This window comes from Octopus bimaculoides, chromosome 2 (genome assembly GCF_046866305.1).
Source record: "Octopus bimaculoides isolate indiv1 chromosome 2, ASM4686630v1, whole genome shotgun sequence".
In the NCBI taxonomy this organism is placed as follows: Eukaryota; Metazoa; Mollusca; class Cephalopoda; order Octopoda; family Octopodidae; genus Octopus; species Octopus bimaculoides.
The window spans coordinates 145695069-145721496 of record NC_142929.1 but is presented as its reverse complement, the minus strand read 5'-3'; the positions used below and the strand labels follow the sequence as shown (position 1 = coordinate 145721496).

Here is a 26428-nt window from a genome sequence, read left to right as displayed (position 1 = left end):
TTTTAAAAAATGGAAAATCAATAATTTATTTCTTGAAAATAAAAAGGATTTCTGTTTGACAATTTGCATTTGTTATTCTGCTCCAACACAGTGAAGTCTTTTATGCTTCAGAATTTCTGTGGCAGTGAACTGAAAGGTTTTCCCACAGTCACTACATTCGAACTTCTGCTTCAAAGGATTTTTATGACTTACATTTTCATCATCATCATCATTGTTATCATTATCTGAAAGAAAATGGAATTGCATTTGACTATAGAATGTTTTCTTATTTTAGGAAAGAAATTTTTTGAATATTCGATGTTCAAGTGTGATTAATAAAGTCTATATACGTAACAAGATGATTGAAGTCTTGTAATAAAAATATTGTTAAGTTTTAACAATAAATAATTTTGCAACAAGGCCTGGTTCTTCTTGTTCATCCTCATAATCATCGTTTAACGTCTGCTTTCCATGCTAGCATGAGTTGGACGATTTGACTGAGGACTGGTGAACCAGATGGCTACACCAGGCTCCAATCTGATTTGGCAGAGTTTCTACAGCTGGATGCCCTTCCTAATGCCAACCACTCCGAGAGTGTAGTGGGTGCTTTTACGTGCCACTGGCACGAAGGCCAGTCAGGCAGTACTGGCAATGGCCACACTCGAAATGGTGTATTTTACGTGCCACCTGCACAGGAGCCAGTCCAGTGGCACTGGCAATGATCTCGCTCGAATGTCTTTACACGTGCCAAAGAAGAAGCTTTTCCCAAGCGGGGAAACGAACCCCGGCCGCTGCGGTGAGAGCGCGGAATCCTAACCACTAGACCACTTGGGAAGCTTGTTAATTCATTATTTTCTTGTTGCTTGAGAAGTACCAGCATAGAGGAAAAAAGGAGGATGATGACTGCCACTGAATTTTACTGAAATTTTTCAAGTTCTCCTAAACATAAAGGAGAAGAAAACTGAATGAAATAAATGTGTTTAATGTTTACTTAAATTTGTTGCAAGATAATGGTTGAATGGTGGTCAATGCAGAAGCTAGGGATAGATGAGTGGTTGGTGAGAGCTGTACAAGCCATGTACAGGGATGCTGTCAGTAAAGTGAAGATTAGCAACAAGTATAGCAAAGAATTCAGAGTATAAGTAGGGGTTCACTAAGGATCAATCCTCAGCCTCTTCTTGTTCATCATAGTCCTCCAGGGAGTAACAGAGGAATTTAAGACAGGCTGTCCCTGGGAGCTTCTCTATGCTCATAACCCAGTTCTTATAGCTGAATCACTACCAGAACTATAGAAGAAATTTCAGGTGTGAAAGCAAGATGTAGAATCAAAGGACCTTAAAGTTAATCTAGTAAAAACCAAAGTCTTTGTAAGTAGGAGAGCAAACAAATCACAAATCCTTTCAGGTAGATGGCCCTGCTCAATCTGTAGAAAAGGCATAGGTAGAAACTCCATAAGATGTACCCAGTGTAAGCTATGGACACATAAGAGGTGCAGCAATATCAAAGGAAGGTTAACAGGGAAAATAGTTTTTCTGTGTAGAAGGTGAACAAGTACAATAAACACTAAAAATGTACAGAAAATAGACTCCATCAACTACCAGCAGGGTTAAGCTAGAGGTAGTAGATAGCTTCTGTTATCAAGGTGACCAAGTTAGTAGCGGAGGTGGATGCTCCAACAGCATAGCTGCAAGAATAAGAATAGGCTGGGCAAAGTGCAGCAAATTCCTACCTCTGCTGGCAACAAAGGACTTCAAACTGTTTGATGCAGGAGTCTGGTGCAGCACCTCAACTTACTAGCCCTGATCAAACCATGCAATGCATGCCAGCATGGACAATGAACCTTAATGATGATGATGATGATAGGGAAAACATGAACAGAGATAGAGGGCCAAGTTCTGTTCTGCAGAAAAACAATTTTTACAGGGTTTTGGGGTGCTTGACAATGTATATTGGTAGTTTAGGGATCATTATGAAAGAGAGGGGATACAGCTTGGTAATAGGATAGTGTTTGGAGAGTCATGAGTGAAAGTCAGTTTATATTATTGGGCAGTCACCTGAGCCACCTTTGAGACAAGGTGATCTTAGACAAATGAACTTTAGATTCAATAAGCAACTAACCTCTTGAAGATTCAGCAAATTCACAAGTACTTTCATGTTGCAGTCGTTCAATTACGCTTACAATAAACTTCCTCTCACACTTTGGACATGTCCAGTGACATTGAAGATGGCTGGTTTGTTGACTCCAAGCAGATGCAACGTTGCTATCATGAAGACTGTCAAACAAAACATTACAAATATTAAAAGAATTGCCCAGTATTTCTTGTGGGGGGAAAATACCAAGGATATTTTAATAAATGAGCAATATCTGAATCTCAAAAAGAGCAGGGAGTGGCAGAAGAGGTAGAATTCTAGAGAAGTGCATTGAGGTAAAATCTTGCTGGGATCAACTTCAATCTATTCTTCTGAGGCTGAGAAAATAAGAAGACTAATCCATATAAATAAATAAAAGGGAAAATCAATAAGGTACAGGGGTTGATTTAACCAACTGTTTCCTGTTCAGAATTTTGTATCATTGTATTACAAGATAGAAATCAATGTCAGTGACTTGGCAGAGTCATTAGTGTGCCAGACAAAATGCTTGCTAGTGTTTCTTATGGCTCTTTACATTCTGGGTTCAAGTCTTGTGGAAACCAAATTTTCTTTTCATCCTTTAGGAGTCGATAAAATAAAGTACCAGTCAAGTACTGGGGTCAATGTAATTGACATGCACCCTCTCCTCCTAATTGTTGGTGTTGTGGAAAAATTTTCAGTGACTCAAATACAGAACAGTAAAACATGCAGAGCCAATGTTTCTTGCACACAAACTCCAGCATCTTGTGGTACTCAGTTATCAAAAATATACAAAAAATAAATACCTTCAAAGTCCTGAGAAGGCTTTTAAGGAATGGTGCTGATAATGAGAGATACATGTCCTCTGAAGCAAACTCTGGTTTACTACAGGTAACATTACCAGATGATTTTGGTACCTATCCTCAACAGCTAGTAGTAGAACAAAGTGCTCTATCTAGAAATACAATAAATCTTCTATAATAGATTTGAACTCATGCCTTATGAAAAATACCTTTTGCTGGTGTTTCTAGCACATTAAGTAATCCTTTTAAGGCTACCTCATTGGTTAAATGACATGTAAAAGATACAGCATGAACTTACCAGTTATAAACAAAAAAGCTGTTAACAATGACTCCACCTTTTACAGGGTGCGGTTGGTGTTCCGCTTGGCTTTTGAAAATACTCGGGAGTGAATAGTCTGGTTTGCGAGAGAAAAAGAGAGAAAGAGAAAGTGGGTAAAAGACATTGTAGGTTAAGCTTAAGTTTAAACAACTGAAATTGATAAAGTGTGGACCTCACAAATCAGGTGGCACATGAAAAAGAAAGATAGAAAAATAAATGTTGTGATAAGAGCACCGTCCGAGCGTGATCATTGCCAGAGCAGTGGCTTCCATGCCAGTGGCACGTAAATAGCACCATTTGAGTGGGATTGTTACCAGCATCGCCTTACTGGCACTTGTGCTGATGGCACATGAAAAGACACTCGAGCGAGGTCGTTGCCAGTGCCTCTGGACTGGCTCCTGTGCAGGTGGCACGTAAAATACACTATTTTGAGCGTGGCCATTGCCAGTACTGCCTGACTGGCCTTCGTGCTGGTGGCACGTAAAATCACCCACTACACTCTCAGAGTGGTTGGTGTTAGGAAGGGCATCCAGCTGTAGAAACTCTGCCAAATCAGATTGAAGCCTGGTGTAGCCATCTGGTTCACCAGTTCTCAGTCAAATCGTCCAACTCATGCTAGCATGGAAGGCGGACGTTAAACGATGATGATGATGATTATAATGGTTACCATCATTGTTGTCATCATCATTATTTATTTTAATTATTTTCTTATCATTTTATGGTTTTCACTGCTTTAGTTATATATCTTTTGCTGAGGAAAAATATTCTTTCAAAATTTTTTCCCACTACTTTCCATTCTTTATAAGCATGTGGCCAACAGATGACCTGATGCATTAGCCATCCATCTCCTACCCTCCTCTCTTCAATTTACACTGCTTTTTTACTCCTCTGCCTTTCATCCTTTCTTCTCTTCTTTCCTACTCCCACTCTCACCATCACTCATCTTAAAACATAACTTACATGTTGTATTTTAAATTGAATAACCTTATTTCAATTATTCTACATAATTTTAATAATTCATCATTTCAAGTGCCCTAAATTGTTTTGGTAATCTATATATATAAAAATGAGAATGTGTGTGTGTGTGTGTGTGTGTGTCTGTCTGTCTGTCTGTCTGTCTGTGTGAATCCCTAAAACTCGAGAACTACACAACCAATTTCATTCAAATTTTACAGATGCCTTACTTAGGGTTCCAGTTGTGTTTTAGTCAAAAAAATTTTTAACTTCTTGCAGAGTTCGAGCCCACAGCAACATAATATCTCCTCCACTATTTAAGTATTACGTGTCAAAAGTGAAACAAAAACACTCATGTCAAATACTTTCACTTTAAAAATGAAACTATTCTACTAACTGAAACAATCACATTTCGATACTGTAATGACAGATACTTTCAGAGAGAGAGAGAAAGAGAGAAAGAGAGAGAGAGAGAGAGATGTATATGTATACATATAGATGTATATGTACACGTTATTCCACTAACTGAAACAATCACATTTCGATACTGTAATGACAGATACTTTCAGAGAGAGAGAAAGAGATGTATATGTATACATATACATGTATATGTACACGTATATGCATAGATATATAGATATAGATATAGATCTATATGCATACATGTATATGTATACACATGTGTAGATGTATATATATATATATAGATGTACATGTAATATGTACACATATATACATATATATACATGCATACAGATATCTATACATATATACACCCATCACACACAAACACATGTACACAAACACACACATTAGTCATTTGTTTTCTTATCCAAAACTACGTCAAAAGTACTGAACGGATCTTTATGAAATTTGGAAATTATATTCTATGTATAACGGCCATTATTTGTAATTCAACGGTATAACAGTGTAAGACTACCCTTTCAGATATACTTTCATTGTGATTTCTGCAATGTGGTGCATAAATTGTCAAGTAAATGAGACGCATCTTTGCCTCCACTGATTCACTTGCAAAGTGTTGAGTAAAATTATTTCGTTGCAGACCTCCTTTGGGTCTTTTTATTATCACTACGACACACATAGTCCCCAGTTGGTAACATTGATTTCAAGGCCCTCCTAGATGAGAGACTGGCATTCCACTTAATGTCTATGTTCCATGCTGGCATGGATTGGAGAGTTATTAATGTAGAAATATGGTATCGTAGCTACTAACAGTTGAGGGTTGCGTAGTCTAGACGGCGTTTTTAAATTTCATTATTCTCTTTAACCCGGGCAAAGCCGGGTATTTCTGCTAGTTAAATATATATCTGACTCAACTTCTATAATTAATATCATTTCAACATTTATTTTCCCCCATCATTAGTAAATAAATGATCAAATGCTAACCTTATGACATACTTCACCATTCCCTTATCCTCTTTTCATTCTTCAGCCTGCACAACTTATTTATCTCACCTCCTATTGCTCTTTTCCCATTCACTTCTCTACTCTTCCTTCTTCCACTTTCATCCACCACCAATTCCTCAATCCAATAGTTCCATTCTCATTTGGCTCTCATATGTTTCCACCTTCTCTATTAGCTTATTTTATCATCCTCCCGCAACCTTTCTTTCTATCCTTATTTCACTTGGTCCAAATTTCATATTTCTCTTAGTTTAATTCCTGCTTGATCCTTTCTCTTTGCATTACTGCCATCCTTTCCTCTATCTATTTATCTCTCTCATTCCTACCCTGTATTATCTACTGTTTCTTTTGCTCCCTCTCTTACTTCATATATTCACCTATATTCTATTTATAACCTGATCCTTTTGTTATTCTCCTTGTTTTTCCCTTGTGTTGTGTACAACAGATTTTTTTAAAGTCCTAGTGGAACCTTATGCCATTCATAAGGTCCAACTAGGCTGAAATGCATCTAGTGTTTTTGCTGGCTGCTTCTGAGATGATTTTCATTTTCCTCAGATATTTATTCTGGACAAATACCATAGTAACTTGCCTTTCAAGGATGTATTTACATTAAACAGTGAAGGTGCATGGCTAACTGGTTAGGGCATTTGGCTCACAATTATAAAGTCGTGAGTTCAAGACCTGACACATTGTGTCCTTGAGCAAGATACTTTATTTCATGTTGCTCAGATTTACTCAGCTGGTAAAACTGAGTAGTACCTATATTTCATGGGGCCAGCCTTGTTACATTCTACATCAAGCTGAATATCCCTGAGGATTACACACAAACACACACACACACACATACACACTACATGACAGGCTTCTTTCAGCTTCTGTCAACCAACTCCATTCACAAGGCTTTGGTCAGCCTGAAGTGACAGTAGGAGGCACTTGCCCAAGGTGCCATACAGTAGGACTGAACCCAAGATCACATAGCTGGGAAACAAGCTTCTTAACTGCACAGCCATGCCAGCACCTATATATATATATATATATATATATATATATATATATATATATATATATATATATATATATATATATATATATATATATATATATATATATATATATATATATTCCTTTAAAACTCACACATCTGTCATTATTTCTGCTTCTGCACTACTATACTATATTAGCATTTTGTGATAAAGTATCAAAAAGTCTGATCTCAAGTGTATGACACAATTCTACAAAATAATACTAAAATTGACTATAATGATACACATGTGTATTCTAAATATCTGTCATGACTCCTCCATTATGTAATTATTTTAATTTCCACACACACGTACATATATAATGCTTAGGAAAACATACATAAACAAAGAAAGAGAAATGCAAGGTACATTTTGCAAACAATAAACAATTAAAATTTTTAAAGTTCTCAGTTGTTACCTGTAACTTGGGCTCCAACATAAAGATGTTCCAGTTCAGCTGTCAGTATTCTCCGAATGCTGTATAATACTTTACTGCTAAGGAATTCAGTCAATTTTTTCACTAAAACTTGCTCTAATTTTCGATAACTTGATGCGTCTTTATTTGTTGCTGAAAAAAATCAAAACGGTTTTTTTGATTTTGTTAATTCAAGAAATTATTGGCACTGGTGCAAAAATGCACCAGTGGCGGTGCTTGATCATTGGAAGAAGGAAGATAGGTGAATAAACAACCAAAGGTTCATTATCATCATCATTATTTAATGTCTGTTTTCCATGCTGGATATATATATACATACACATTGGGCCTCACTGAGGCGATGACTACTGACCGAGACCTTTGGAAATGTGCTGTGCATGAGAAGACCCGGCAAGCCAAGTAAGATCGTTGCCAGTGCCGCTGGACTGGCTCTTGTGCGGGTGGCACATAAGATGCACCATTTTGAGCGTGGCCGTTGCCAGTACCGCCTGACTGGCCTTCGTAGGATTTTCGAGCGAGATCGTTGCCAGTGCCCCTGGACTGGCTTGTGCGGGTGGCACATAAAAGACACCATTTCGAGAGTGGCCGTTGCCAGTATCGCCTGACTGGCCTTCATGCAGGTGACACGTAAAAGCACCTACTACACTCTCTGAGTGGTTGGCGTTAGGAAGGGCATCCAGCTGTAGAAACTCTGCCAAATTTAGATTGGAGCCTGGTGTTGCCATCCGGTTTCACCAGTCCTCAGTCAAATCGTCCAACCCATGCTAGCATGGAAAGCGGACGTTAAACGATGATGATGATGATGATGATGATGCACACATGACAAGTTTCTTTCAATTTCAGTCAACCAAATCCACTCACAAGACTTTTGTTCAAAGAGGTTATCTCGTGGGACTGAACCTGAAATCATTTGGTTGGGAAACAAATTTCTTAACCATGCAGCCATGCCCATGCCTATAGCCATGCCCATGCCTATACAAAAGAACTAATTGTGTAAGTCTTCTCACTTTAGGTATAATGAACAACACAGGATGCAATGAACAAATTAAGTAAGACTCACCTTCAAGCCTTAACTTGAGTAAATTATTCCAAGCGGCTCTGAGATGCAAAACACTTGATATTATGTGTTGGGCAACATCTGCTTCAGCAAATGATATTTCAAGCCAACTATCACACACTATTCTGTGAAGCAAAATTAAAACATCATATTTTATTTAACATGACATGTTAGATTTTATTTTATTTGCTTTATAATACAATTAGTGAAAAATAGTATCTTCGGTTAGAGGTTACCAACATGCCAATCACTGGTTCATTGTATTTCCAATATATCAGAGGGACAAAGGAATATCTGTAACTAGATGTAAAACAAATATATTAAAGGGACTCCATGAAATACTAGTTTGTCAGTTTTCTTGTTAATGCTTATATACTTTGCTGCGCCTGACTGGCCTTCGTGCCAGTGGCACATAAAAGCACCCACTGCACTCTCGGAGTGGTTGGCGTTAGGAAGGGCATCCAGCTGTAGAAACTCTGCCAAATCAAATTGGAGCCTGGTGTAGCCATCTGGTTTGCCAGTCCTCAGTTAAATCGTCCAACCCATGCTAGCATGGAAAGCAGACGTTAAATGATGATGATGATATATATATAAGCCATAAAAATTTATGAGGTAAAAGAGATAGATATATTTTTTTAACCACTCATTATCCTTAGAATTACAGCCATTTCACAGCCTTCATTATGTAATAATAATTTCAGTGTTTAATAAATTATGTTTGCATGTCTGCACTAATATGCATGCTATGCATATGCAATACAATAGTACAATGATTAGCATGCATATTAAAGCAGACATGTGAAATAATTTATTATACAATGAAACTATTATTACATGATGAAGGCTGTGAAACGGTTGTAACCCTAAGGATTACATTTTATAGTTTATATACTTGTGAAATAATTTCATCGATCAGATCGGATCGGATTTCATCTGCATAGAATTCTGCCCTATACTCTTCTGTACTGGATTTCTATGTGGTCAGAACTTACAGGACTATAACAGAATATTGCAAGGCAGTCTTTCTGGTGCTCTACCGATTTCTAGTTAAAAATTAAACAAAATATTTTGTAAAATGAAATGTTGCCACTTACCTGGTACATTGTGAATTACTGTCCAGGCTGGAGCAAAATAGCAGTGTTGTTTGCAAAGCTGGTACTCGCATCACATTCATTAGGTATGGTTTATTTGTTTCAAGAATGGAACTGATTAACCAATAGATAAAATAAAGAAACAAGCAATGTTATTTCAAATACAACACAATAAGCTCTGTTACATGTTTAGTATCAACATTGATATTAATGAGGGCATTTATTTCTTTTTTTCATGATTTTACATTCATTATTTTGTGCTGATATGAATAGACACATAGGCACAGGCATGGCTGTGCAGTTAAGAAGCTTACTTCCAAACCATATTGTCTTGGGTTTAGTTCCACCATAAGGCATCTCGAGCAGGTGTCTTCAACTATAGCCTTGGGCCAGCCAAAGCCTTGTGAGTGGATTTAATAGATGGAAACTAAAAGAAGCATATTGTGTACGTATATGTATATAAATATATAATATATATATGTTTCTCTTGTCAATTTGGCCTTTTTTGATCCAGACAACTCTAAACAGATTTGGTCTTCCAATCAAATACACAAATACAGTTCTACATATGCTGTCATCACCATTATCATTGCCATCACCCTCACCTTCCTGTTCATCTTGGATAAAGGAAAATATAGGATGCTCAAAGCTGGAACATCTTTAATCATAGGTTAACTTGTTTAGCTCCAAGTTAACTGATTGAACAGAACTATGATCAAAGACATCCCAGCCTTGACCATCTCCTATTTTCCTTTATCCAGGACTGCATTTTACCCAATGTGCCCCCTGCCCCAAACTTTTTTTTACAAGCTGGAAGTGTGTAATTCAACAGATTCAATCGTTGGCTGCAAGTCTCCATTATACATTCTTGACAAACATTTTTATAAAGTAGAAACTTTTTATCAGAAAATAAAATTCATAAAGTTTAAAACTTACACAAATGATAGCAATTCATGTTTAGAACTCATCACACCTTTCTGGCCTGAGTATACTTTGGTATCATTATCTGGAAGTTCAAGTAGGTCTGGTTGATTGGAGAACACAGATGTTGGGTGAAGTAAAAGGAAGCCTTTATTCTGAAAACAGTTAAATATACACCCTGTGTTATAGAAGTCACTTTTAGTCTGAAACAGGTAGAGGTACACCCTACATTATCATAGGAGATGTTTTATAATGGCAATAACAAGGAACATTCTGTATTATCACAGGAGACCTTTTATTCTGAAATAGGCAAAGGTACACTCTATACAACCATAGGAGATATTTTTCATTATGAAAGGAGCCAAGGAGACACACTCTGATATCATAGAAGTTATGTTGTCCAAAGGGTAGCTGGGGCATATTTTACAAAAAAAAAAAGAATTATTTTGCAAAATCAAAATAACAGATATCTCACAGATTGGGGTTACAAGGCATTTTGTTTTAAAGACGGTATTAGAGCTTTATTTCATAGATAGTGTGTTTGTAAGGGAATCTGCTGTAGTTGCATTAACTCATCCTCTCTGTGCATAAAGAATTTGATATGGACTCTTCACATACATGTAGGCCATCATCAAAAACAGAGCCTGCACACAATGGCAAAGCATACAATGAAACTAATGAAATGCTTTTAATTAGATTTTCCTTTTTCTTTTTTTAAAGAGAGTACCGCCCGACTGGTCTTTGTGCCAGTGGCACGTAAAAGCACCCACTACACTCTCTGAGTGGTTGGCGTTAGGAAGGGCATCCAGCTGTAGAAACTCTGCCAAATCAGATTGGAGCCTGGTGTAGCCATCTGGTTTCACCAGTCCTCAGTCAAATCGTCCAACCCATGCTAGCATGGAAAGCAGACGTTAAACGATGATGATGATGATGATGATGATTAGTATCTCCTCATAGATCGTTTTTAAATCTAGGCAAAAAGAACATTCAAGAGTTAATATTTTGACCAATGCAACATCATTTCAGCCATGAAATTGGTTAACATTTTAGGAATGATGGATGGATGGATGGATGGATGGATGGGTGTAGGTTGGTAAGTGGGAGGGTAGATAGGTAGGGAGGGGATAAACTGACAGACAGACAGACAGACAGACAGACAGACAGACAGACAGACAGACAAATAGATACAATACTTTCAGATAGTATGTGTAATAAATATGTTTTAAGAATAACCGCTAGGTCCAGGTGTTCTAAATGAGAGGTAAACTGACAGACTTTTATTTAAATTTCTTCAAAAAAATTGATGAAGCATTCATAACTTACTTTGGTATGGAATACTTGTTCTGAATTAGGTTTGTAGTTGTTACAGTCATCTGCAATAGCAACTTTGGGATAAAGGCCACTACAGAGGATGATCTTTAGCAAGTTAACCTGACGAATTTCTAAGGTCTGGCTCTTATGGCTCCTTTCCTGTAAGTAATATAACAGATGTGTTACTCTCCACACATGGTCACAGACCCATTTAACAAATAAAACATACAAACACTCTATAATAGAGGGAATATCACTTGTCTTCTTGGACTATCAATCTCTTCTAACAAATAATAAGGAATTGAAATTACTATATCACAAAGCATCATAAAGACACTTCAGTTATGAATGACTGCTGACATTAGACAAGATGTAAGGTTTGCCTTTCACTGGAACACAGAACACATATCTAGGATAGTACTCTCTTTTACTCTTTTAATTGTTTCAGTCATTTGACTGCGGCCATGCTGGAGCACCGCCTTTAGTCAAGCAAATCGACCCCAGGACTTATTCTTCAGAAGCCTAGTATTTATTCTATCGGTCTCTTTTGCCAAACCGCTAAGTTACGGGGACGTAAACACACCAGCATCGGTTGTCAAGTGATGTTGGGGGGACAAACACAGACACATAAACACACACACACATATATATACATATACATATATAAACGACAGGCTTCTTTCAGTTTCCGTCTACCAAATCCACTCACAAGGCTTTGGTCGGCCCAAGGCTATAGTAGAAGACACTTGCCCAAGGTGCCACGCAGTGGGACTGAACCCAGAACCATGTGGTTCTTAAGCAAGCTACTTACCACACAGCCACTCCTATGCCTATGTACACTCAGTATTTAGAAACATATTCTGATCAGCAACCAAAACAGAAAATATAACAAAGATGTCTGCAAACTTTCACTCACCGCTCATTTATTTTTGAGCAAGATGCTTCCTCTGTCTCTTCTGTTTCAACAGCAACTCCTTTAAACTTGTTGACTGTATATTTCTTTACTGGACTTCATGTTTTTACTTCTCTCTATTTGTTTCATTTCATGAATCTTCTGCTAAATGACCAGCCCAATCGTTTCTAACTAGAACTACATTAACTACATTCCTCTGGTACTCCATCCCTGCCTGTGATGATGAGCACCATCAACAGCTTACATTTTCTTTTCCATGCTGGCATGGGTGGGTTTTCTGAGATAATGTTTTACAGTCAGATGCCTTTTCATCTGACTTAAAAGTTGCCACAAGTCTTCAAAAGCACAGAACAACCAGTCATAATGTCAACAAGGAATGTCAACCTCACCATTTCACTCAAGTGGCGACAAGTATGGAATTTCAACAGTCACACACACACACACGAGAGGTTTCTTGCAGTTTCCCTCAACCAGATTTACTCAAAAGATATTAGTTGGCTTGGGGGTATATTAGAACCCACAATCAGATGTTGGACCTCACAGAGGAGATGACAAGGGACTGAGACTTCTGGTGGTGTGCTGTGCTTAAGCAGATATGTCAAGCTAAGTAAAACTGTGGCTGTCCATACATAAAAGCATGTCTTCTACATCTTTCTCTCAGTTGAGAGGACCTTGCAGGTGCAGGTGTCATGTAAAAAGCACTTGTGCCAGTGCCATGTAAGGGCAACCATACCAGTGCCAGTGCCATATAAAAGCACCCATGTCAGTGTTATGTAAAAATGTCTGAGCTGGTTATACGTATAAAGCACCCAGTACACTCTGTAAAGTGGTTGGCATTAGGAAGGGCATCCAACCATAGAAACCATACCAAAACAGACAACTGGAACCTGGGTAGCTCTCCAACTGCCCAGCTCCTGTCAAACCATTCAACCCATGCCAGCATGGAAAACAAATGTTAAGTGATGATGATGATGATGAATCATTGTTTAACGTCCCATTTTCCATGCTGGCATGGGTCACATTGGAAACTGAACTCCAGTATGCAGATGATGTTGCGGTAATTGAGACTTAAGCAGAACTATTGACAGTTACTGGTATTTTCATTGAAATATATGAGAGCATGAATCAAACTCTCAAAATAGATAAAATAAAATAAAAGTCTTGCATCAACAAACACCCGCTAAGTAAGAAGCTGGTCCAACTATTTGGGTACAAGAACAAGTGGTGAAAAATATAGAGCATTTCCTTATCTGGCCTGTTACCTATCACAAAATTTAGATAAAGATGAGGAGATATGTGAGGATCATGCTCTGACACAAACAACCAAATATATGGGATATAGTGTCGTTGTTGCATTCACACTTTTATATGTTTTGAAACCTGGTCACCTTATAGGTAATATCTTCATAAATTCGAAATATTATCACCAAAGATGTCTGATGAAAATCATGCATACTGAGCAGCAGAATAGATGGAGAAATGTCAGCATGCTTGACCAAGCTGATATTTCCTGTAGTAGAAACATGGTTAGCGGCGAGCGAGCTGGCAGAAACGTTAGCATGCCGGGTGAAATGCTTAGCGGTATTTCATCTGCCATTATGTTCTGAGTTCAAATTCCACCGAGGTCGACGTTGCCTTTCATCCTTTGAAGGTCAATAAATTAAGTACCAGTTATGCACTGGGGTCGATGTAATCAACTTAATCCTTTTGTCTGTCCTTGTTTGTCCCCTCAATGTTTAGGCCCTTGTAGGCACTAAAGAAATAAGAAACATGGTTAACAACATCAACTTTGATGAGCTGGTCATGCTACGAGGATGGCAGAGCATTCGCTGTCCAAACAACTGTTTTACTCCCAACCAAACGAAGGAAAGCACACGTTAAGAGGGCAAAGGAAGCAGTGTGAAAACATATAAGAAATTTGAAAAAGTAATGCATCAGTACACATACACACACACACACACATGCACACACATACGCATGCACATGCACACACACATCACAGTCAAATTTACCTGCAACTGGTTAAGATCCTGTGTTACTCGAAATTCCAAATCTTTGATGTCCTGCACTGTATTGCCTTTATCTTCATCACTGCTTGCCAATATGGTGATCTCCTGTGAAGACCATTTCAGAAATAATAAACATTGTAATTATTAGAAAAAAAGTTATATAAATTTATGAATAATAAAAATATATGTATTTTACTTCATATCTTTATATATATATATATATATATATATATATATATATATATATATATATATATATATATATATATATATAAATGAGGATAAGACCAATATTTAAAATATCGATTTTATCAAGTGGCCAGCATGGGAATAAAAACCATCAAAGGTAATAATTATTATAATTATAATTTAGGGTATCTAAGAGACACCACCACGCTGAAAATAGCAGCCAAAGCTTGACTATTGTGGGTTTAGTCAAGCTTTGGCTGCTATTTTCAGTGTGGTGGTGTCTCTTAGATACCCTAAATTATAATTATATATATATTTCATCAATGTAATTACACACATGCTGGTGGTGATTTTTTTCCTTCTTTGGACTTTTCTGTTTTCCTTTCGTTGTTTGTTATTGTTATTTTTAATGTTTGTTTAGGCAATTTAACTATATATATTCTTTTATTCTTTTATTTGTTTCGGTCATTTGACTGCGGCCATGCTGGAGCACTGCCTTTAGTTGAACAAATTGACCCCAGGATTTATCCTTTGTAAGCTTAGTACTTATTCTAACAGTATCTTTTGCCAAACCGCTAAATTATGGGGACGTAAACATACCAACATCGGTTGTGAAGCGATGGTGGTGGTGGTGGTGGTGGTGGGGGGGGGGAAACACACACACACATATCTGACAGGCTTCTTTCAGTTTCCGTCTACCAAATCCACTCACAAGGCTTTGGTCGGCCCAAGGCTATAGTAGAAGACACTTGCCTAACGTGCCACGCAGTGGGACTGAACTCAGAACCATGTGGTTGGTAAGCAAGCTACTTACCACAGACCCACTCATACACACACACATATCATTGTTTTATTGTCTACTTGTCCATGCTTGCATGAGTCAGATGGAATTTGTTGAGGTAGATTTTCTATGGCCAGATGCCATTCATGTCACCAGCCTTCACCTCTTTCCAAGCAAGGTAATATTACCTCATGGCTAGAGATGTTTCCTCAGAAGATGGCTGTGTAGTCAAGAAGTTTACTTCTGAACTACATGGTTTCAGGTTTGGCCTCACTTGGTGACTCCTCGGGCAAATGTTTTAATGTATAACTCTGGGGTGACATGGATTTCGTAGATACTTTGTTGGGATAAATTCTCTATAGTCAGATACCATTCATTTCACCAGCCGTCACCTCTTTCCAAGCAAGGTAATATTACCTCATGGCTGAAGATGTATAACTCTGGAGTGACATGGATTTGGTAGATACTCTCATCTTCATAAAGCTTTGCTAAACTTAATAAATAAAACAGATACTCACCTCTTCAAATTTTAAAAATTTTCGTTTCTTCATATTGCCTCGTTCTTCTCTCTTTAGTTGATGTAGTTGTTTCCTTTTACGATACCAATCTTTACGTTCTTCACTTGTGTAAAATCGTTCTGAGGATTCTTCAGGCAATAACTGGTGATCCTAGTCATGAAAGATGAAATACAAAGTTGTATCGTACTTATCTATCATATTTTAAAAATTCAAGAACATAAAGATACAAAATACTAACATTACATACAGGCGCAGGAGTGGCTGTGTGGTAACTAGCTTGCTTACCAGCCACATTGTTCCAGGGTTCATTCCCACTGTGTGGCACCTTGGGCAAGTGTCTTCTACTATAGCCTCGGGCCGGCCAAAGCCTTGTGAGTGGATTTGGTAGACGGAAACTGAAAGAAGCACGTCGTATATATGTATATATATATATATATATATATATATATATATATATATATATATATATATGTGTGTGTGTGTATGTGTGTGTCTGTGTTTGTCCCCCACAACATCGCTTGACAACCGATGCTGGTGTGTTTACGTCCCTGTAACTTAGCGGTTCGGCAAAAGAGACCGATAGAATAAGTACTAGGCATCCAAAGAATAAGTCCTGGGGGGCGATTTGCTCGACTAAGGGCAGTGCTCCAGCATGGCCACAGTCAAATGACTGAAACAAGTAAAAGAGTAAGAGTAGAGTAAAAGAGTATTACTGAAATGGTGGTGGTGGCGATGGTGGGGACATATATCTTAAGTGTTGGATGTTAGGACAACATGCTCAGTATTAAAATAAAACAAAGTGAAGGAGCATGGCTTAGTGGTTAGGGTATTTGGTTCATGATCATAAGGTCATGAGTTCGATACCCAGTGGCACATTGTGTCCTTGAGCAAGACACTTTATTTCATGTTGCTCCAGATTACTCAACTGGCAAAAAGGAGTTGCACCTGTATTTCAAAGGGCCAGCCTTGTCACATTCTGTGTCATGCTAAATCTCCCTGGGAACTACATTAAGGACACACATGCCTGTGGAGTGCTCATCCACTTGCATATTAATTACATGAGCAGGCTCTTCCGTTGATCAGACCAAACTTGTCATTGTAACTGACAGAGTGCCAGTTTTTTTTTTTAAGAGATAAAACAAGGTAAAAAAAGCTTAGGAAAAGAGAGCAAAGGAAGACAAGTTGATAATGTAACAATCAACCAGCCAAGAGGTGGCAAAACATGAGACCTTTGGCTAAAATATTTAAATTTCACCAGTCAAGTCTGCTGTTCTTTTAATGGTTTAGTCAGGAAGAAGTGAAACATCTGTAACCTTTTCACGGTCTTGAAAATTGGTGAAAGGAAAATCACAGACCAGGCTATAATGTTTGTACAGAATGCTTTTTCTTTGCTCCATGTCACATCCTTCATGGACATCCACCCCAACTTGAAAGTACAGTATGCTTTTCATTGAAGTTTTTATGGCTACAATCTTGGATCAGCTACATGGTTTGCCAGCCCACATGCAGGATGGTTTCATGAGACACCACTCACGTGAATGGTTGTTGGCTCAGCATGAGATCATCTGTCCTTTGACAGGTCTCGTTTTTAGTCTGGCAAAGTGTTCACAACACCCTCCTCATCTGACAAGTTAGTGAGCTGGTTTAGTTGCTGACCACCCAACCATGAAACTGATAGTACTGGATTACATGGTGCCAGTAGCAGGATTTCCAAACCTGACCTGAGCATAGAATTCTAAAGAGATATATGCATCATGTAGTGGTGTTAAATTGAGTAACAGGATATGTCTAATCACCCCAACCTCAACTCAAGAACAGGAAGGATTCCCCTAACAGCTTTTCACACAGTTTCTACCAACTGTCATTCACAAGGCTTTGATTGACTTAAGGTTGTGCTATGCAGTGGGACTGAACCAGAAACCAAACACAAATTTCTTAGATACACAGCTATGCTTGTTGCTGTTAGATGTAAGGATGCAGTGAAGGCTGATGTGAGCAGCAGCATTGTGAAGTGGAGTGGATTTGTTAACTTGCATAACTGAGTTGTTCTTTCTGTGTGAAAAAGCTATCCATGATAAGCTTATGTTCGATCTAAAGAGAGATTTATCTCATGCCTACTTAATGCTCCAGAAAGCAGAAATAAATACAGGCTTTTTACACATACACATATCAAATATGAAGTTGCTCTCAATTTGAAAATAGGCCTTACCATCACTGATGATCTTTCTTGGCAATCACTCATCCTCTACATAACTAAGCCCATATCACTAACTTTCTACTTCAGGGTTAGGAAACATTTCAGCTCCCAGTGATTAGTAACCTAAGACAAAGCTCAAGTGAGACCTACAATAAAATGATATCCCTACTATTGCACAGAGATATCCTTGACTGGCTGAAAGTTGCTCACTAACACATTCCACCCTCTGACCTCCATGGGGCTATCTCATCTTGAATCATTTCTTCTCAAGCCCACCTAACTCATATATCTCTCCTCCACACATTATCCATATTGCATCTGTTCCAGGTTCCATACTAACCCTTTTACTCAGTTTTCCCAGCCAAGAATGTCAGTTTCTTGGAATTTCCTTCTGTCCATGTTTTTTCTGCAGTAATCAACTTGCAATTGTTTAAAAAGAATATCACCCATATTGGCTTCACCAGTCTTGGATTGACTGTGAAGGATATGAGCACGTATCCTTTCTTTAGATCAGATATGAAAATTTTTTGTCTATATATTTAAGCTTCATAGATTTGTGTTCAGCATTAAAACAGTTAAAAAGAGAATGAGAAATATAGAACACACACACACACACACACACACACACACACACACACACACACAGAGGACCATGTTATGCAACATAATCAACCTTCAGTAGATTACTGAACTGATTTTTCAACTTAATCATTTCATAGAATCGTTGTTCTTCAAGGCCTCTCCTCTTTGACCATTTCTTTGTTCCTTCTCCTTTGGCTTTCACCTAATCAGATTTTAACAAAAAATGAAATAAAAATAAAAATTAAGATAAAAAAAAAATGATGGAAAAAAATTAATATATCTTAAAGGAAGAAAACTTCTATATGATAGTAAAGTTAAAGTAGAGGGTAAAGCATTTTATATTATTAGTTCAACATTTTAAATTTAGATTCTTCAAAAGGAAACCTATTTTCCCCTTCCTCCACAATTTCAATAAAATATTGATCTGCAATCCCACTAGCAGTTATTTGCTTTTGTTTGCTAGATGCTGGTTCCATGAACAAACTAAAAGAAAATATTCTTGTTGAACCTCATGATAGCTCTGATTGACCAAACTTATAAAGGCACTTCCAGCCATGACCATTCTGTTCATTTTCAGGTACAGTGAATATAGGACTATATTATCTTGCACATCTTTCCTTTATTTTTAAGACAGAAGATTCATCTGCTATTTCTAACAGGTTGAGTGACCATTTAGAGGTTTCATTATAAGGAAGGTTGTCATTGTTAAGTCAACGTCTTTAAAAAGAAATGTTGGTTACAAGGCCAGTTACTTTATTCTACAGGGTGTCCACAAAGTCTGGCTACATGGAGTAAATAAAATCATAACATAAACAATTAAATATAAGAAATAATAATTTCTTAAAGTATGTGCTAATCCCCATGTGGGTACATGGAGTAAATAAAATCATAACATAAACAATTAAATATAAGAAATTATTATTTCTTAAAGTATGTGTTAATCCCCATGTACCCAGACTTTGTAGACACCCTGTATAAGTAATTCTAATTACTATGAAAATAACCAACAATCAAATAATACAAACAAAAAACAAACAAACTAATAATCATGGAAGAGCTAAACAGCTGCAGAACAGGTTTGGTGCACCAGATGGTGATTGAATATATGAGACAAGGTTAATGTTTTAAAGAAGAAAGCAGAGATATTTTCTTGAGTCTTATAACTTACAAGGCCAATTACTCAGATTTTGTGGCATATAAGTAACAAATATTTCAACGTTCTCTTTGACAGGATTCTGATTTGTTACAAGGTTCAAAGCCAGCAATTTTGAAAGGAAAGGTAAGTTGATTACACTGACCTGATAAGTCGAATACATTGACCTTAGAACTTGACTTAGTATTTTATTTTATCAACTTTGAAGGGATGAAAGGCAAAGTTGACCTCAGTGGGATTTGGGTTCAGAATGTAAAGAGCCAGAAGAAATGCTACTCAGCATTTTGTCTCATGAGTCAATGATTTTGCCAGCTTGCCATCACTGCCACTGCCACCACACCACCTGCCACCACCACCGCCGCCGCCACCACCACCGCCACCACCACCACCACCACCATCAATATTTAACGTCCATTTTCCATGCTGGCATGGGTTCGGTGGATTGACAGGGACTGGCAATGCCAAGGCCACACCAGATCCCACAGTCTGTTTGCATTTGGTTTCTATGACTGGATGCTCTCCTTAATGCCAACCATTATACAGAGTATACTGGGTGCTTTTTATGTGGCATCATCAACAGTACCTTTTATGTGGCACCAGCATCAGTGCTTTTTACATGACACACCAACACCCAAACTAATGCTTTTTACATGGCACCTCGGTTTTAGGATATCAATTCTGTGGTGGGGTCTTCTTGAGTACAGCAATGCACTACATATCTCAGTCCTCTGTCATCTCTTTCGTAAGGCTCAGCATTTTGAGATCAGCCTTCAGTACTTCATCTCATGTCTTCCTGAGTCTCCCTAATAAATTCAATTATTCTAAGAAAGATATCGAAGTTATGTTACATTAAAGAAATAGTCAATACCTGGATCCATTCATTGAAAGCATTCAGGAGTGTGAAGGGATCACCATGGTCGGAGAATAAATGTTTGCGAGCAGCCTTTCAGGAATAAAGGATAAAAATAAAATTAAAATTATAAAGGAATTTACATCAAGAATATATTATATATTAATGAAATACTGCATGAAAATAGAAAAAAATCAATGAGGATAACAAAGTGACAGTTAGGGTAATGATGATGACGACTTTATAATACATTACTGTAGAAAATTCTTAAAAGTAGGAGGTAAACTCAGAGTAAACCAACTCTGCAATGTAGTTTTAATTCCTGGTTGTAGTTACTATAGTTTTTTATAATAGTGATAATGACCCAGAGAAATAAATAAATAGGTGGCACGTAAAAAACACCATTTTGAGCGTGGCCGTTGCCAGTACCGTGTGACTGGCCCTCGTGCCGGTGGCAAGTAAAAGCACCCACTAGACTCTCGGATTGGTTGGCGTTAGGAAGGGCATCCAGCTGTAGAAACTCTGCCAGATCAGATTGGAGCCTGGTGCAGCCTCCTGGCTTGCCAGTCCTCAGTCAAATCGTCCAACCCATGCTAGCATGGAAAGCGGATGTTAAACGATGATGATGATGATGATGATTGCAAACTTCCATTTCATGTTTCTTTAAACATGATACAGCTGATCATCAAAAGATGTTTACTTTTTATTATGGAAAGAGAAGTAATGGACCCTGATCAAATTTATGATAAAAAATGTCCCAACTTTGACCAACCTATCCTTTTTTTTCAGATATAGGACATATAAGAAGGATAGATTATCCAGTGTATTCTTCTTATTTTAAGATAGGAAGCTGTGACTTGAAGAAAATTTGGTTGCTATTTTTACCAGTTTGAACACCAACATAGTGGCTCCCTCACTGGCTCAAGCCATGACCAAGTTAAATAAATGCATCTTTTCAGAGTTAGTTTAACCCTTTATCATGTATAATAACAATAACTTAATAACTTAATGTTTTCTTATATAATAAAAGTACAAAAATAACTGCTTATGTGACTTGCCAGCAGTTTTCCTAATGCTAGAGGTAAAATGTAACCTCTCAGTTAGATTACATCCTATCATCATCATTGTTTAACGTCTGCTTTCCATGCTAGCATGGGTTGGACGGTTTGACTAAGGACTGGCATGCCAGATGGCTGCACCAGGTCCCAATCTGATCTGGCAGAGTTTCTACAGCTGGATGCCCTTCCTAACGCCAACCACTCTGAGAGTGTAGTGGGTGCTTTTATGTGCCACTGGCACGAAGGCCAGTCAGGCTGTACTGGCAACGGCCACACTCAAAATGGTGTATTTTATGTGCCACCTGAACAGGAGTCAGTCCAGCAGCACTGGCAACGATCTCGCTTGAAAGTCCTTACACATGCCACGGGCACAAGTGCCAGAAAGGTGACACTGGGCACAGGTGCCATCACGATTTCGTTTTTGCTTGCCCCAACAGGTCTTTGCAAGCCGAGTTTCGTATCCAATGAAGGAGACGACGTTGGCATGGGTGCCAGTCGGAAAGAACACATTGGATATAATGCAGTTTTGGATTCACTGGGTCTTGAGTCAACCTATGGTCAAAGACATATAACTACAATAACCATTGAGTGGTCATGGTTGGAATATCATTGATCATAAGTTTACTCAATCAGGGCTGATCTGGAGCAACACAACTAAGCACTGAAAATAGTCTGACATACAACCTGCCTTGTAAATACTGGTTTCAAATTTTGGCACAAGGCCAGCAAGTTCAGGGAAGAGGGAAAGTCGATTATATTGACACTGAAAGGATGAAAGGCAAAGGCAAAATTTGAACTCAAAATGTAAATCATATGAAATGACACTAAGCATTCTGCCCAGCATGCTAACAATTCTGCTAGATTACTACCTTACTGCTACTGTAGATACTGGCTTGAAATTTTGGTACTGGCTTGAAGTTTTGGTAATTGGTTAAGTCAATTACATCAACTCCAGTGCTCAACTGGTACTTATTTTATTAATCCAATAAGAATGAAAATGTTAATAATAAAATAACTGCAAATGTCTGCTAGACCTACTTCTATTTCAACATCAGTCCGAGTTTTAGAAACAAAGGGAGTCTGCACACCAAGTCCAGCAGCAATTGATAATACAGGATCAATCATCTAAAAAGAAAAAAAAAAGAAAGAATTCATTTTAATATCTTCCACACGTGTAAGTGTAGACATTGATTTGTAGCTTACATTTTCTTTTTAAATCTTTTTATAATTTTGATTCTTACTTTATTGACTCCCAGGAGAAAAAATAAATCCAACACCAGAAGTATTTGAATCAGAACACAAAAGAGACAAAACTAAATACTGCCAGATAGTTAGTTCAGCATGCTACTGATTATTTTTTTAAATGGTAGATCTTCACATCTCTGGTCAGTAGCCTTTTGATCTGAAAGTTTGCTCTTTGTGTGACATTAAAGAAGACAGACCTATTTTTATGAGATACACATTTCCACACTTGCATGTGTCACATGGAATTCGTTGAGGTAGGGTAACAGGTAGTGATTTTGACCATCTGCTTCAAAGCAGTGTGAAATACGAAATCCCTTACTTGAAAGTAAGAGTTAATGTCAGGAAGGGCATCCAGCTGTAAAGCAGTGTTTCAACCATATTCACCCAACAAATGTGAGCAGGGAAAAATGGATGTAAAACAAAAGAAAAAAGTGTGTGTGTGCACGTGCATGCGAGTGTAAATCTTTGGTTAATACAAGCTTAGATGAGAAAACCCAGAAAAAAAAAATCAATTCTCTTTGAACAAAGTTTTTGAAATATTTGCAGTGTGCTGAGTTTTGGGACAGTTTGAGCATAAATATCACAAATGCTTGCAATAAAAAAAAATGTGGTCAGCAATGGAGGCACTGAACAGCAAAAATAATTACTCTGAAATGACAAATAATCAATGTCAATTTTACCTCAACAACTTAATTAAAAAAACAAACCAGTATTAAATTGTTTCACCACAATAGTTGAAAGAAGATAGGAATAACATTTGTCGTTTGTTGTATTTAGTACTAGCTGTTTTTCCCGGTTTCACTCGGGCAGTATGGTGGATTTGGTTAAAGGCTATTTGCTATGTATATTTTGAATAATAAAAAGAACTAAAAATAAAAAAAAAATAAAAATTCCAAAAACAAAAAAAAGTAAGAACAACCCAAAAACAATACGATGCTAAGGATTTTGCGGGTCGATATTGTAAAACTAACTTCACGTGTGTACCCATAGCCCCATGTAGTCACGGAAGCTTATTTGTGGTATAACCTCGCCTTAAAAGAAAAATATATGGTAGTGCGGTTGTTGTATTGGCGACACAAGAATGTTAATCGAAACTGTTCAAGATCAATCATAGGTTGGACGTTCATGTACACTGATTAGAATTGTAAATTTCAATTATTGAAAACGCGTTCCCGGATGGATACAATTGTGCAGAGTCCGTTTGTCTCAATATGGAAAAGCTGTTTGAATGTCGACGTTTGAAGACATTTGTAACTGAAGTTAAAAAAACATAGTAATTAGAAAGAGCGTAAGCTATAGCTTTTTTTTTTTTAATGCACAAAAAATTGAAATTATTTTTTTTCTGTGCCTCTGATTAAAATTTTCGAAAAACAAACCCAGCCACATTACTTGGAAAAAAAATCTTTATTGTGCTGGTTTTTCGTAAAATTTCGCGCATGGGAAAGGCAACAAAATCGCCCCTCCCCACTTTGAATGGGATATTCCTATCTTAAAAAGTAATAATCGATTATCTCGGTAACCATGGGGGTTGGAGGGCAATAAAAATCTCCTGAACATGAGTGGACCATGCTGCTGCTCTGTGCTGAATTTCACGCGATTCCACTACACCGTTCTCGAGTGAATCTGCCGACACTCAATCAATCAATCAATCAATCAAGAACACTGCAATTTATAGTATAGATAAGGGAAACAAAATAAAGAAAATAAACAAACCTACATGAAATAAAGATCCCATTATCAACATCTTGCCAACCACAACATCCACTGGTAATTTAGACAGCATCTCACCAATTGGTGTCAATTTCTCATCTTCTTTTAAAGCTCCCTGTATGAAGACATTAAAAACAATGACATTATATTGTAAGTGTATCATGAACCAACAAGGGGACCCCTATGCAGTTGCTTAATCTACAATTGATAGCAACAAAATTTTCTCAAACTGCACCCTAGTATCAAAAAGAAATCTGAAAATGTTTTCATTGTCATGGATGGTCATATCAGGAATGCTTTTAATTATAGGTCTGGTCGATCAGAGCCAACTTAGGGTTAAACAACAAAGAGAATAAAAAGTTACTGAAACAGTATCTTTTATCATTTATCTTTTACTTGTTTCAGTCATTAGACTGCTGCCATGCTGGGGTGCGACCCTGAAGAATTTTAGTCGAACAAATTGACCCCAGCATTTATTATTTTTGGTAAAGCCTGGTACTTATTCTATTTGTCTCTTTTGCCAAACCGCTAAGTTACAAGGATGTAAACACACCAACATCAGTTGTTAAGTGGTTGTGGTGGTGGTGGTGGTGGACAAACACACACACACACACACACACACACACACACACATACAATGGGCTTCTTTCAGTTTCTGACCATCAAATCCACTCATAAGGCTTTGGTTAGCCTGTGGCTATAGTAGATGACACTTGTCCGAGGTGCCATGCAGTGGGACTGAACCTGGACCATGTGGTTGAGAAGCAAACTCCTTACCACACAACCATGCTTATACCTAATCCAAGATTATCTTAAAAGTGTAATGATAATGGTGTTTCCATTGATGATGCTCAGTTATACAGAATTAGTGGAGCTATGTGGATAAAAGATAAACTTCTAGACAGGGCATTATGCTTTCACAAGTTACACAGCCCGAAGAAATGCTCTGTCCTCTTCACAGCTAGGTAAGCTAAGGCAAGTCTAATTAAGTGTTCTGTCCAGATACACATTACAGTGGAAATGAGTTAAACCTGAATTTGATAATTCAATATTAGTTTCAGTCTAAGTTTAAAGACAGTCTAGCAGAAATTTATACATCACAACTGATAAGAAAGAACAGTAAAAAAGCAAATAACTAAAGAAAGTGAATAAGTGATTAATGACTTAGCATAGATGTTGGTGTATGATTAAGAAGCTTGCTTTGCCACCATATGGTTCCAGTATAGCTCTATTGCACAAGACAATGGGCAGAGTGTGTGTGTGTGTGTGTGTGTGTGTGTGCGCGTGCGTGTGTGCATGCAAAATGAAAAACAAAAATGACTTTTATCTGTAATTACCTGTTCCTGTAGATATATGAGTGAGTTTTCAATGGAAGATCCCTCAGGAGGTTCAATGAAAGGAAATCTGGAAATACAAGTTACTTGAGAATAGAATATCATACTGCTTGAGAATGGAATATCGTGCTTCTGCATATTAAGAAGTATGAAACCAGAAAACAGACACATAGGATGATGTAGTCTCTGATATACAAAAAAGACAGGATGGTCATGTCTGGACTACTTTCAATTATAGCTCTGCTCAATTAGAGATGACCTGGAATTAAATAACTGCAATAACAAGCCATAATTTTTTGAATATAGGTACAACCAGATTTTTCTGGAAGAGTGGGATGGTCCATAAAATCAACCCTAGTACTTGACAGCAACTTTATTTAATTGACCCTGGAGAAATTAAAAGCCATACTGACCATGGCAGGATTTGGACTCAAAACCTAAAAAAGCTGTAACAAAATACTT

At 37.6% G+C, this 26428-nt stretch overlaps 1 protein-coding gene and 1 non-coding gene across 6 annotated transcripts in view; both read right to left on the bottom strand.

The window, feature by feature from the left end:
* LOC106875158 (putative ATP-dependent RNA helicase DHX34) overlaps window positions 1–26428 on the bottom strand; it is a 51256-nt gene continuing 24828 nt past the window's right edge. For 2 of the 5 annotated variants that reach the window (XM_014923177.3, XM_014923179.3), the window contains exons 15-29: window positions 25970–26036; window positions 24640–24747; window positions 22716–22802; window positions 20638–20712; window positions 18708–18818; window positions 15838–15987; window positions 14353–14454; window positions 11440–11586; window positions 10132–10271; window positions 9199–9309; window positions 8108–8229; window positions 7030–7179; window positions 3190–3286; window positions 2098–2252; window positions 1–224 (exon numbers count right to left, since the gene is read on the bottom strand). In XM_014923177.3, coding sequence (XP_014778663.1) covers window positions 73–224; window positions 2098–2252; window positions 3190–3286; window positions 7030–7179; window positions 8108–8229; window positions 9199–9309; window positions 10132–10271; window positions 11440–11586; window positions 14353–14454; window positions 15838–15987; window positions 18708–18818; window positions 20638–20712; window positions 22716–22802; window positions 24640–24747; window positions 25970–26036 — 1774 coding nt within the window. In that variant the 3' untranslated portion in view covers window positions 1–72. The remainder of the gene's footprint in view (window positions 225–2097; window positions 2253–3189; window positions 3287–7029; window positions 7180–8107; window positions 8230–9198; window positions 9310–10131; window positions 10272–11439; window positions 11587–14352; window positions 14455–15837; window positions 15988–18707; window positions 18819–20637; window positions 20713–22715; window positions 22803–24639; window positions 24748–25969; window positions 26037–26428) is intronic. The other 3 variants (XM_089347876.1, XM_089347877.1, XM_014923178.3) reach the window with 2 other exon arrangements.
* Trnae-cuc (transfer RNA glutamic acid (anticodon CUC)) lies at window positions 742–813 on the bottom strand. Its single transcript has one exon. It is a non-coding gene; the product is annotated as a tRNA-Glu (tRNA).